Here is a 13,659-nt window from a genome sequence, read left to right as displayed (position 1 = left end):
TTGAGGAGGTAAAAGCGTGTTTTACACAAACATTGAGGAATTTAAATTACAAACTTTACATTAAGACCCTAAAGAATCACACCAACTTGTGGAAAATGGGCATCCGACGACCCCTTTTAATGTTCATATGAATAAAACTCTTATGATAGCCCATGTAAGTTGCCGCGCGTTCATGTAAACCTGGCTAGCTCAGATCACAGCAGATTGCGCACCTGAGGCCGGAGCACGCGCACGATGACGGCTCGGAGCTGCTCGTGCTGGCGTCTGAAGCGCCTCATGTGGTCCAAGCGGGCCTGGAGCTTCCTGTGCGCAGGACTCAGACGCCACACCATCTTCAGGTTCTCCTCCCTCTTCCTCTTCACGATGTCCCTCAGGAGCACCTGCAGCTTCTCGTACTCGTCCTCCCACGTCTGGAAGACCTCGAAACACGCCACCATCACCTGTGGAGGAGCAGAGCGTGAGCGAGGCCTGAGCGGATAATGGAAATGGTAACGAATAATGGTAATACTGGCATCACCGGCGGGGGCTTTTAAATCGCTAACTTGAAAGCGAAACTAAAATGCGCACGTCCGCACGGGCATTCATGACGGTGCGGAGCAGAGCGAGCGTTACTCCTACCATAGGAATGAATTGAAAACGCGCACTCTATTCTGCTCCGCGCCCGTGGACACGCACCGTTATTAATGCCCGTGCGCATTTTAGTTTCGCTTTTAAATTAGTGCCAGTTCAGGGCGGATTGCTTGAATGGGGAGTTCATTAGCCTTATTCTGAATGAAAAACACAACAACAAAACACTACAATGACAAACTCGCTTAAATAGGTGATTTTACATTCGCTTTGACACCAAATATTCGTCAGTCAGATCCTCACTCTCGTGATTAATGAGATCTGACTCCTGTGCAGCGATTCTCGCTCGGCTCACGATTTATTAAGCAGACAAGTTCAGTTTTAATTGTAGTGTTGGTTCTTCAAATAAACTAAATTATTTAAAAAAAAATGTTTTTAATCAAATCGACAGTGGGGGGCGGTGGGCAAGTGATAACGGTGTTGCTTCTGAACAGCGGTAACACCGCAGCAAGCCTAGCTTGGACCGGCCGGTACCTTCTCGAACTCCTCGTAGGCCACGTGCATGAGCTTGCGAGTGCCCAGCACTTTGAGCAGCTGAGAGCTCAGGTCTCGGGAAATGGCCTCCACCAGTCGCAGCGCTCGCTGGATGGGGTATTTGGTGTTGCGGATCTTGCGGAGGTGAGTGAAGATGGCCACCAGCGCCTGCCGGATCTTGTCGAGTTCGGTGGCCGACAGCAGATCGTTGAGGGGGAAGTCCTTCATCAGAGGGTTGTAATCGTTCACCGTCTCCACGGCCTGCTTTAGTCCTGAGAGAAACACACACACTAGCGTTAGAAACGAGGAACGTGCCTGCAGACACACATTATTTTAGTCATGGATTTTCTACCGATTATTCAGATAAAAAAAATTGTGGTAATAAAAATATCCATGTGAACAACAGCCTTTAAAATCACTTAAAATACAAATAGATAATAATATATTTGATGATAATAGGTTCAAATTAAGTTAAAAGAAAGTAATCATGGGTTTTATTGAACAACACCATTAAAATACACCATGTAAAATAAATGTGAACTATTATAAACTTATGTACATTATATTTTATAGCCAATGCCTGCAGAAGCGCCTGGTGTTAGTGTTACCGCCTGATCCAATCCTGGGTTAATATCGGCCAAACAACATTTAAATCAAATGTCCACTTAATCTTTTTGTCACAATTTTTAAGAATTTGTCACTTCTGTGCAGTAGAAAGGCAACAGCCGCAGTAATTTCCTGAACAGAACATGTGCGCATCAAAACATGCTAACTCAGAGCGAAGGTTTGAACTGTTATTTTGAAATCGCGATGAACAACAATTTGCATATTTAGAAACATATTTCAGGATTCCCCTGTGCTGGCGTAGATGTACAGATGAGTGACGTTACAGATCTGGAGAAATGGCGCACACTGCGTTCCCAAGTGAGCGCTATGAGCAACACACACTCGCAGCACGCAGAGATGGAGTTAAGAAACGCATATAAATGATAACAGTGACACTATGAAACACAAACCACGTCCCGAATGCACGTCATTGGAACCCTGAACACACCGCACACGCAGAGACAGTGTGTGTGAGCGGCGTTTACTGCGAACGAGCTGAGGGACTAACATCTGTAATCTGCACACATGTACATAACCGTCCTGCTTCTCTGTGGGGAACTAAACAGCGCATATATTTATGAACCGAATCCCAGCCTTAGTGATTGCACAACAGCACTCTGCTATATTATGATTGTAAATGGTTTTAAATGTATTGCATAGCCTTAGTAAACGGTGCAATAATGCGGTCCATGTATTCCCGTACGTGGCACGCACCACTTCCGGTATTGTGGTCACTCGACACGGGCACATGGCACTGGAGGAGCTTTAAATGTAATGCTGGACGTCAGTGGAGGGGCCGTGACAGCCGGACGCTCACCGGTGTCGGTGTCGAAGCTGACGGTGGCGTGGAAGCGCTTGCCGTGCTTGAGGATGTCGAGAGTGAGCAGGACCTCGGGGCTCTCCCGCTTCTCCTGGATCCGGTTGAGCGCTCGCTCCAGGTTCAGCCAGAAGCTGATCTCCTGCAGGGCCGTTCCGGAGGCCGGGTCGCGGTCCAGCTTCGTCACCTGCACACACACACACACACACACGTTGATCTTTAAGAGCAATATGGCACTACTCTCAGCCGGACGGACTGCAGCGCTAATCGTGTGAGAAAAGATTGTTTAAATAAAATAAATCGGACGCTTTCTGGACACATGAGAACCAATGAGGCTCGTTCCCGCACGCCGCAGGACATAACATTCAGAAACGGATTTTTTTTTTAAACGGAACAGTTTATTGAACTTTTATTAAAAATATTTCTTGAGTATAATATTATATTCATCAGGCTTTTATGGCTCATATAGTGAGAATGGCTACATTTTATTCAGAGGCTTAAACTGAGCAAACATATGCAGTTTGGTGCAGACGCTGATATTTATATGGCCAAAAGATGCTTGTAATGTAAAAACCAACAGGCACTAGCTGCGTTTCCATTACAGATTTGCGCAAAACTTGTGCGTTTTTTTTCCCCTTCAAAATATCAATTCAAAACTATTGCGAAATGACGGCGTTTCCATTAACCGATGTTATGCGACTAGAACGTCATTAAGTCATTTAAGAAATCATGGCAACGGCCGTTGGTAGGTTTATATATCACAGCCACCGCACTAGACATTATTATTAACGGAAGGAGACGTGTGTGTGTGTTATCCAGCATTAATGGCAGGGAAGGACTCTTATACTGAGAGCAGCTCATATGAGGAGTTCTGCTCTGAGGTCTCGATTGTGGCGTTTCTGTGAGGTTTAGAATCCAGTATTCCTGAAATTATTTTGTCTTTTATGAGTTTTATAAAGAACTCTGTCTTGTCTTCTGTCCAAACACACACCGCGTCCTCTACGTCATCGGTTCCCCACAGGGGATCGCGGTCCACAAGGGGGCGTCAGCGAGCTCTGTGGGGGGGTCGCGGTCCACAAGGGGGCGTCAGCGAGCTCTGTGGGGGGGTCGCGGTCCACAAGGGGGCGTCAGCGAGCTCTGTGGGGGGGTCGCGTCATATTTTGAAAACTTCTGAGCAATGAGCATTAAATAAAAGCCCTTGCCTTTTTTCTATTCAAAATTTACAGAATTTATATAACGAGCGAGTTCATCATGAATCATTTTCCAATCCGTGTTTTTGTCTTATCCTGAGCCACTGGTACTCCTATAATAAGTGTTTACATTGGGACTATTTTACACTATTTTATTTTTCGGATGCGGAGTAGCCCAGGAGCCGCGTGACTCGCCATAGACGTACACAGAGAGAAGTAGTTCCGGCTACAATGTTCTTCCGAAAGACGCATTATTCGGTTAATAAACGCAAGTTTATTATCGCTCGCTATAGCGCCAAAAGCCTCACAAATAACATGCACGTAGTGAGGCCCCAGACAGCATTTATTAATTAATTTTATGCGAAATGTACATTTCCATTGAGCGCATTTTAAATTCCTAATCGCCACCTTGGAATTATAAGTTCTATCTGCATTCTGACTGGTTTTGAGATATTGAGCTTTAAAGTTTTTGCATTCCATTCGACTGTAGAAATAACCTTTTTCTTTTCTAAATAAAAAGTTCCAAAATGTACACAACTTAAAAAACATCACATAATGTAAAGAAGTGGTCACAGAATAAGAATATGTGAATAACTAAATTTTTACAAAAATGTCAGATAGAACCTTATAATTCCAAGGGTAATGTACACGCAGCCTCTGACATAAAACTTCATTTTATCATGTTATCCTTGTTTTTATCCTAGCAGTCCTTCAGTACAGGTAATACACACACACACACACACACACACACACACACACACACACACACACACACACACACACACACACACACACACACACACACACACACACACACACACACACACACACACACACACACACACACACACACACACACACACACACACACACACACACACACACACACACACACACACACACACACACACACACACACACACACACACACACCTTCTGTATCTCCCGGATCCAGCGGTTGACGCCGGACTGCAGCTGGTTCACACACACACACACACACACACACACACACACACACACACACACACCTTCTGTATCTCCCGGATCCAGCGGTTGACGCCGGACTGCAGCTGGTTCACACACACACACACACACACACACACACACACCTTCTGTATCTCCCGGATCCAGCGGTTGACGCCGGACTGCAGCTGGTGTACACACACACACACACACACACACACACACCTTCTGTATCTCCCGGATCCAGCGGTTGACGCCGGACTGCAGCTGGTTCAGGAAGCTGGGATCCTCCACTTTATCCCCGAAGTCGGTGACCTTGGGCTTCTCCGCGCGCTCGTAGCACTGCTTGGCCACGTTGCTGATGATGGGGTGTATGAGCAGACTGATCTCGGGGATCTCGATGTTCTGCTGGAGGTGCAGGAGCCCCATCTCCAGCTCCGCGATCTTCTTCTCCACCGAGGGGGCCATCTTATCTCCGTCCCTACACACACACACACACACACACACACAACTCAACTCACGTTTACAGCTTTACAGAGAGAGCATGAGTCCACTTCACAGGTACAGTGTTCTGTTATCAGAGGAAACTGTACATATACAAAATACAGCCGCGTCACGACTGGACGAGTTTCTTTCTTTGGTTGAAAAGCTTCTTTAGAGTTAGTTCACATCTCCTGATAGTTTACACTCCTCCACGTCATCCCAGATGTTCATGTGTTTCTCTCTTCAGTGGAACAGAGATGCAGGTGTGTGAGGAACACACTCCAGATGTTCTCCATATAGTGTCTTCAATGGTCCAGCGGGTCGAAGGTCCAGATGTGAGTTTCAGCTTCAGTCTCTCACGATCCAGCCGAGGAATAAGAGTCTCATCTAGACACACCAGCGGCCATTTTATATAGAAATACACATTTATACACTTTTAACCACTGATGCTGGTCTTGCACTCGCTGTGATGCGGCACACATTACATCATCAGGGTGAAAGGTCACGCGTGTTCCTCATTCTCCTCCAACTTCAAGATCACCCGACAGCGTTGGTTTACCTTTTATTTAGTATTTTTTAGTTGTAAATGGCGTTTGCCTCCGTCTTTGCACGTTCACTTTATAAACACTGGGTCGGTACTTCCGCCGACGTCACGCTTGACCTTTCAACCTGGAAGGATCGGGATCTCGGCTGGATCGAGACTTTGAAGCTGAAACTCACATCTGGACAGTCCCCCGCTGGACCGTTGAAGACACTATATGGAGAACATCTGGAGTGTGTTCCTCACACACCTTCTCTTCCACTGAAGACAGAAGCACACGATCATGATGACGAGGGAGAGTAAACGATCAGGAGATGTGAACTCTGAAGTGAGCGCCCCCTTCAGGAATGGTGTGGGAGGAGACGTTACCTGTCGGCTTTGCCAGACTCCCGGATGTAGGACTTGAAGTACGGAGCGACAGCATTGCTGATGAAGGAGTGCAGGGTCTCGTACGGGGAGTCCTCGCTGAGCGTCAGAACACGCACCTGAGTGGAGATCGGCTTATCCGCGTCGATGACTCCCGTGCGCTTGATCAACGCCAGGCTGAAACACGTTCACATTAGCAGACACAGATCAGGATCACGTTCACATTAGCACACACAGATCAGGATCACGTTCACATTAGCAGACACACAGATCAGGATCAGGACCACGTTCACATTAGCAGACACACAGATCAGGATCAGGATCAACATTCACATTAGCAGACACACAGATCAGGATCACATTCACATTAGCAGACACACAGATCAGGATCACATTCACATTAGCAGACACACAGATCAGGATCACGTTCACATTAGCAGACACACAGATCAGGATCACATTCACATTAGCAGACACACAGATCAGGATCAGGATCACATTTGCAGACACACGCACAGATCAGGATCACGTTTACATTAGCAGACACACAGATCAGGATCAACATTAGCAGACACACAGATCAGGATCACGTTTACATTAGCAGACACACAGATCAGGATCACGTTTACATTAGCAGACACACAGATCAGGATCAGGATCACATTTGCAGACACACGCACAGATCAGGATCAGATGTTTGACGCTCGTCACCTGTTAGATTTGAGCCCGTAGTGGATGTCGATGCTAACGCTGTAGGAAATGCACTCGCGCTCCTCCTCGCCTTCATCGCCAACATCCTCTGTGCCAATCACAAGAAACAACCGGCTATTAGTGATAAATCAGCCTTTATTTAACACGACTATTATTTAAAACCAGACATGTGACGTGAGGCTGTTACTGGAGTCTGGAACACAAGAGCACATTCATATATAAACACGAGCACAGCATCGCTCCCGGCCCGCCGCTACACTGTTGATCACTGTAGTCATGAGGCACACCGGCACAAATTACACAATTATCATCAATCCCCATTCATATGGATATACTATACATCAGATGCAGTACAATTTATCTCAAGTAATAAAATATCTCCAAACTGAAGCTGTGAACTCTACAGGAACACAGCTGTGCATTACTGTAATATTACAGGACAGGTCAGACTGTATAGTGTGTGTGACGTCACCCGTAGTGTTTCTGAAGAGCATTCTTTTGAAGCCTAAAGTGAAGTTCAGTAAAAATTTAATGAATACCATATAGCACATATATTTATCAAATGCTCCTCTCTACAGTTCGTTTACTAGCTAACTATCGAGTTTATCGTCATTAAATGTCTGAGGTAAATTACATGACATTATTGATCTCAAGCGGTTTTATTGGCGATTTTCCGCGATTGAAACACTGATTGACCAATTACATGACATGATCGATTTCAGGAAGTTGTTCTGAATATTTCAACATTCCTTCTGATGTTCATTTGCTGCTGTAACTAACGTTAGTAGTAAAGAAGAAGAGATGATCAGTTCATCTGTCACACACAAACACACAATTACTGACTGAACTACTGATGAAACTGACTGGATATGAAAGCTTATACTTTGTTTAAAATCATAACTAACAAAGCTTATTGTGATTATTTGATGGCATGAGCTAGAAATAATGTTAAGATCAATTTAGTCAACTAAAAACAACTAAAGTTAACAGATTGATTCTCGGGAGTGGGACTTTAGAATCGATACCGATTAAAATCGAGGAATCGATCTTTCCTACTCGGATGATCGTGACGTCACCGATCTGCAGTGCAGCAAACACGCCCTGAACGCGCATCGATCACTTATTGTTGACATTTGATCACAAATTCAAGAACTATCTTTACACCCATGTTTCTAAAATAAACATTAACTAAACTTTCATTTTTGACACATCACAGGAGCGACTCAAGCAGGGCGGGGCCACACAAACTCTGCGATAATGCAATAAAACATCACGAAATCGATTGACAGTCGCTGCAAACCCGCACACAGACATTGCAATCATGAGCTTAATAACGCATGAGAGTGATTTTAACCCTTAAGATAAGATTAATTGATGATCATGCGGCTTTTAACCTTTCAGCGCGTTCCGTTCCACCAGAATCGAGTGAATCTGTGGATCTGACAGGAACTTTTTCATCTGCTCGAGCGCGCTCTTCTCCTCCAGCGCGCTCTCGAGGCCCGCGGGCGCGTCGCCGCCATCTTCCAGGAGCAGTGGCACGAGCTTTCGGATGTGTTTCTGCAGAACTGAGGCGTCCGCCACTGTGTGTACGGCAGCAGAACCCTCCATCCCACCGCCACTGTCCTCTCCCCCGCCACTGTCAGACATTTCCCTGCACAATGGGCCGAGATTAACCGAGAATAGCCGATGAGTGAGCTGTGAGAGAGATCGCGCTGTATCACGGACTCTGTCACATCACCGTTATGACCAGCGCCCAGCGCGTCGGGAACTTTATTGTTTCGCGGAAGTCTGTGATATGTAGTTTTTCCACCAGGGGAGCGTATAAGTTAACGTGACATTTGAACTACATTACCCAGAAAGCCGAAATGCGTCATCGCTTTTCTCGTGCATCACACCCTGATCACACCCAATTACATGATATACAATAGAAAAATAATAATATAAACACTTACATATGGAAATGCAAATGTATTGTACTTCTTATAAGGTGGCAGACTGCTTAAAAACCCCTGAGGCAACATAAAGTTTGATTGACTTTTGTATTTAGTCTAGAAGCATGTCGCTCACTTACTGAATATATTGACTACTAAACCTAAATAATAACTTACATGAACCCCATAAAACTAAAGTCTGTTTTGAACATAGAGGTTTTGAACCGTAAATGGAGCATAAATGGAGCGGCTGCTATCACGTGACTGGCACCTGTCAATCAGCGCTCGCGCGCGCGCATGAATGTGTGTTCAGTCAGTTAGTTCACTGTCACTCATGATGCCGCAGAAGTCAAAGAAAGACAAGGTAAGACTTTCTGTTGAGAAAATGATAGACAAACTGTACAATTTCTATATAATCTTTTAGGTAGATTACCTCAATTAACTTTTTATCTATCTATCTATCTATCTATCTGTCTGTCTGTCTGTCTATCTGTCTGTCTATCTATCTATCTATCTATCTATCTATCTATCTATCTGTCTATCTATCTATCTATCTATCTATCTATCTATCTATCTATCTATCTATCTCTCTATCTCTCTATCTATCTATCTATCATGTTTCCAGTGTGTGAAATCCAGCAGAAAGGGAAGCAAACAGCATGAAGATGATCAGGACTCTGAACATGAGGTAAATATTGATTATTGGATGATATGAGGTAAAATGGAAACGTTCAGATTAGTTGACTGTATTATTCAATGTTAGTTTAGAACATAATGTTGTTGATATTAGCAATACACATTATGACAGGCTAAGTAAGTACCCAATTTTTCATACTTTACCAGTTTTCAGCCATACAAACAACATTTCAGTAACCATAAGTATAGCTATTGGATTGTGATTGAAATTCTGAATATTATTATTATCATAGTTCATTATATGAGATGTACCATGAATCTTGTGTTAATTTCAGTTGTTGATTTATACCTGGTCATTTGATTGTATTAATATCTAACCCTGAGGAGAACTGTTTACCTCAGTAGTTTATAAAGCCATTCCAGTGTCGACAGCGAGAGCTTTCATTACCAGAGCTGTGTGTGTGTGTGTGTGTGTGTGTGTGCGCGCGCGTGTGTGTGTGTGTGTGGGAGACAGTGAATGTGACCCAGATCCGCTTCAGGAAATCAGGCTTGTAACGGGAATCTGCTTGTGTGACTCTGGTTTCTTCAGGGTCTGAATAAGAGGACCAGGACCAGAAAACACACGTCCGGCCCGAACACACACCGCAGACTGAGTGTGTGTGTGAGCATCAGCAGAGAGCTGGAGCCACTGGATGCTCTCACAGGTGTGTGTGTGTGTGTGTGAGCATCAGCAGAGAGCTGGAGCCGCTGGACGCTCTCACAGGTGTGTGTGTGTGTGTGTGTGTGTGTGTGTGTGTGTGAGCATCAGCAGAGAGCTGGAGCCACTGGACGCTCTCACAGGTGTGTGTGTGTGTGTGTGTGTGTGTGTGTGTGTGTGTGTGTGTGTGTGTAAGCATCAGCAGAGAGCTGGAGCCACTGGACGCTCTCACAGGTGTGTGTGTGTGTGTGTGTGTGTGTGTGTGTGAGCATCAGCAGAGAGCTGGAGCCGCTGGACGCTCTCACAGGTGTGTGTGTGAGTGTGTGTGTGTGTGTGTGTGTGTGTGTGTGTGTGTGTGTGAGTGTGAGCATCAGCAGAGAGCTGGAGCCACTGGACGCTCTCACAGGTGTGTGTGTGTGTGTGTGTGTGTGTGTGTGTGTGTGTAAGCATCAGCAGAGAGCTGGAGCCGCTGGACGCTCTCACAGTTGTGTGTGTGTGTGTGTGTGTGTGTGTGTGTGTGAGCATCAGCAGAGAGCTGGAGCCACTGGACGCTCTCACAGGTGTGTGTGTGTGTGTGTGTGTGTGTGTGTGTGTGTGTGTGTGTGTGTGTGTGTGTGAGCATCAGCAGAGAGCTGGAGCCACTGGACGCTCTCACAGGTGTGTGTGTGTGTGTGTGTGTGTGTTGTGTGTGTGTGTGTGTGTGTGTGAGCATCAGCAGAGAGCTGGAGCCGCTGGACGCTCTCACAGGTGTGTGTGTGTGAGTGTGTGTGTGAGTGTGTGTGAGTGTGTGTGTGTGAGTGTGTGTGAGTGTGTGTGTGTGTGTGTGTGTGTGTGTGTGTGTGTGGATCTACTACATCAGTGTTGTCCGTCGTCTTGAATTAAGAATTGATGCTCCGCGTGGATCTGCTGTGTTCTCTAATGAACAGGATGTTGGTGATGCATAATTTAGATCTCAGCGGATGCTCACGATTGAGGAGCTGCATCTCAATGACACTTTATTGTCCAGTTCATCAGTAACACACTCTGACCTCAGAGTGACGCTTCAGTGACACGGACATCGTCATCATCATCACCATCATCATCTTCATCATCTTCATCATCACCATCATCATCTTCATCATCTTCATCTTCATCATCAGGTTTTATTAATGAGTTATGATATATTATAGTATGGGTTCTTTTGGCCCGAGTCCAGCTTGTTCTCCTTAACTAACCCGTTGATGGAGCGCACTCGTTCAGAAAACTGGTAGCGCTTTTGGTTTAGTTCACCGTGATCTAGAACGGGCACTGCCATCGCCGGGTGTATGCCCGGCTCCGCGCGTGCGTCGATCACTGTTCCGACCCGAGTGTGAGAGTTAGCCTGTGCGTTTGAGTCTTTAGGAGGTTAGAAAGTAGCGCTGAAAGATTAACTGTATTTTCAGTGTCACACACACACACACACACACACACAGCGGTCGAGGTGTCGGCTAGTGAAGAAGCGAGTTGACAAAAGTTAACATTACTGTAAGTAAAGTTCAATAAAACCTTTGTGAGTAAATGTACAATATTTAGTGACTTTGCTGCTGTAAACTTTCATGTTGCTGTTTAGTTATATTCAAATATTCTATTCTAAACCTGTAGTGAATATAGTTATATGCACACTTTAGTCCTGGTCTTAGACTCGACTAGTCCTGGTCTTAGACTCGACTAGTCCTGGTCTTAGACTCGACTAGTCCTGGTCTTGGACTCGACTAGTCCTGGTCTTGGACTCGACTAGTCCTGGTCTTGGACTCGACTAGTCCTGGTCTTGGACTCGACTTAGTCCTGGTCTTGGACTCGACTTAGTCCTGGTCTTGGACTCGACTAGTCCTGGTCTTGGACTCGACTAGTCCTGGTCTTGGACTCGACTAGTCCTGGTCTTGGACTCGACTAGTCCTGGTCTTGGACTCGACTAGTCCTGGTCTTGGACTCGACTAGTCCTGGTCTTGGACTCGACTAGTCCTGGTCTTGGACTCGACTTAGTCCTGGTCTTGGACTCGACTTAGTCCTGGTCTTGGACTCGACTTAGTCCTGGTCTTGGACTCGACTTAGTCCTGGTCTTGGACTCGACTTAGTCCTGGTCTTGGACTCGACTAGTCCTGGTCTTGGACTCGACTAGTCCTGGTCTTGGACTCGACTAGTCCTGGTCTTGGACTCGACTAGTCCTGGTCTTGGACTCGACTTAGTCCTGGTCTTGGACTCGACTAGTCCTGGTCTTGGACTCGACTAGTCCTGGTCTTGGACTCGACTAGTCCTGGTCTTGGACTCGACTAGTCCTGGTCTTGGACTCGACTTAGTCCTGGTCTTGGACTCGACTTAGTCCTGGTCTTGGACTCGACTTAGTCCTGGTCTTGGACTCGACTTAGTCCTGGTCTTGGACTCGACTTAGTCCTGGTCTTGGACTCGACTTAGTCCTGGTCTTGGACTCGACTTAGTCCTGGTCTTGGACTCGACTTAGTCCTGGTCTTGGACTCGACTAGTCCTGGTCTTGGACTCGACTAGTCCTGGTCTTGGACTTGACTTAGTCCTGGTCTTGGACTCGACTAGTCCTGGTCCCTCGACTAGTCCTGGTCCCTCGACTAGTCCTGGTCTTGGACTCGAATTGTCCTGGTCTTGGACTCGAATTGTCCTGGTCTTGGACTCGAATTGTCCTGGTCTAGGACTCGACTAGTCCTGGTCTTGGACTCGACTAGTCCTGGTCTTGGACTTGACTTAGTCCTGGTCTTGGACTCGACTAGTCCTGGTCCCTCGACTAGTCCTGGTCCCTCGACTAGTCCTGGTCTTGGACTCGACTAGTCCTGGTCTTGGACTCGACTTAGTCCTGGTCTTGGACTCGACTAGTCCTGGTCTTGGACTCGACTAGTCCTGGTCTTGGACTCGACTAGTCCTGGTCTTGGACTCGACTAGTCCTGGTCTTGGACTCGACTTAGTCCTGGTCTTGGACTCGACTAGTCCTGGTCTTGGACTCGACTAGTCCTGGTCTTGGACTCGACTAGTCCTGGTCTTGGACTCGACTAGTCCTGGTCTTGGACTCGACTTAGTCCTGGTCTTGGACTCGACTTAGTCCTGGTCTTGGACTCGACTTAGTCCTGGTCTTGGACTCGACTTAGTCCTGGTCTTGGACTCGACTTAGTCCTGGTCTTGGACTCGACTAGTCCTGGTCTTGGACTCGACTAGTCCTGGTCTTGGACTTGACTTAGTCCTGGTCTTGGACTCGACTAGTCCTGGTCCCTCGACTAGTCCTGGTCCCTCGACTAGTCCTGGTCTTGGACTCGAATTGTCCTGGTCTTGGACTCGAATTGTCCTGGTCTTGGACTCGAATTGTCCTGGTCTAGGACTCGACTAGTCCTGGTCTTGGACTCGACTAGTCCTGGTCTTGGACTTGACTTAGTCCTGGTCTTGGACTCGACTAGTCCTGGTCCCTCGACTAGTCCTGGTCCCTCGACTAGTCCTGGTCTTGGACTCGACTAGTCCTGGTCTTGGACTCGACTAGTCCTGGTCTTGGACTCGACTTAGTCCTGGTCTTGGACTCGACTAGTCCTGGTCTTGGACTCGACTAGTCCTGGTCTTGGACTCGACTAGTCCTGGTCTTGGACTCG

General features: G+C 46.5%; 2 protein-coding genes across 4 annotated transcripts in view; one reads left to right on the top strand and one right to left on the bottom strand.

Moving 5' to 3' along the window:
* Positions 1-8,517, bottom strand: part of dync1h1 (dynein, cytoplasmic 1, heavy chain 1) — an 83,181-nt gene extending 74,664 nt beyond the window's left edge. For both annotated transcript variants that reach the window (XM_079633885.1, XM_079633886.1), the window contains exons 1-7: positions 8,173-8,517; positions 6,779-6,866; positions 6,071-6,244; positions 4,903-5,158; positions 2,525-2,711; positions 1,102-1,373; positions 213-440 (exon numbers count right to left, since the gene is read on the bottom strand). In XM_079633885.1, coding sequence (XP_079490011.1) covers positions 213-440; positions 1,102-1,373; positions 2,525-2,711; positions 4,903-5,158; positions 6,071-6,244; positions 6,779-6,866; positions 8,173-8,425 — 1,458 coding nt within the window. In that variant the 5' untranslated portion in view covers positions 8,426-8,517. The remainder of the gene's footprint in view (positions 1-212; positions 441-1,101; positions 1,374-2,524; positions 2,712-4,902; positions 5,159-6,070; positions 6,245-6,778; positions 6,867-8,172) is intronic.
* A 458-nt stretch (positions 8,518-8,975) lies between these two features.
* Positions 8,976-13,659, top strand: part of ppp2r5ca (protein phosphatase 2, regulatory subunit B', gamma a) — a 26,761-nt gene continuing 22,077 nt past the window's right edge. The window contains exons 1-3 of one of the 2 annotated variants that reach the window (XM_079633624.1): positions 8,976-9,073; positions 9,335-9,397; positions 9,935-10,049. In XM_079633624.1, the coding sequence (XP_079489750.1) occupies positions 9,011-9,073; positions 9,335-9,397; positions 9,935-10,049 (241 nt within the window). In that variant the 5' untranslated portion in view covers positions 8,976-9,010. The remainder of the gene's footprint in view (positions 9,074-9,334; positions 9,398-9,934; positions 10,050-13,659) is intronic. The other variant, XM_079633625.1, reaches the window with a different exon arrangement.

This window comes from Phoxinus phoxinus (genome assembly GCF_949152265.1).
Source record: "Phoxinus phoxinus genome assembly, chromosome: 13".
Classification (NCBI taxonomy): Eukaryota; Metazoa; Chordata; class Actinopteri; order Cypriniformes; family Leuciscidae; genus Phoxinus; species Phoxinus phoxinus.
This window is presented reverse-complemented; position numbering and strand designations above follow the sequence as displayed.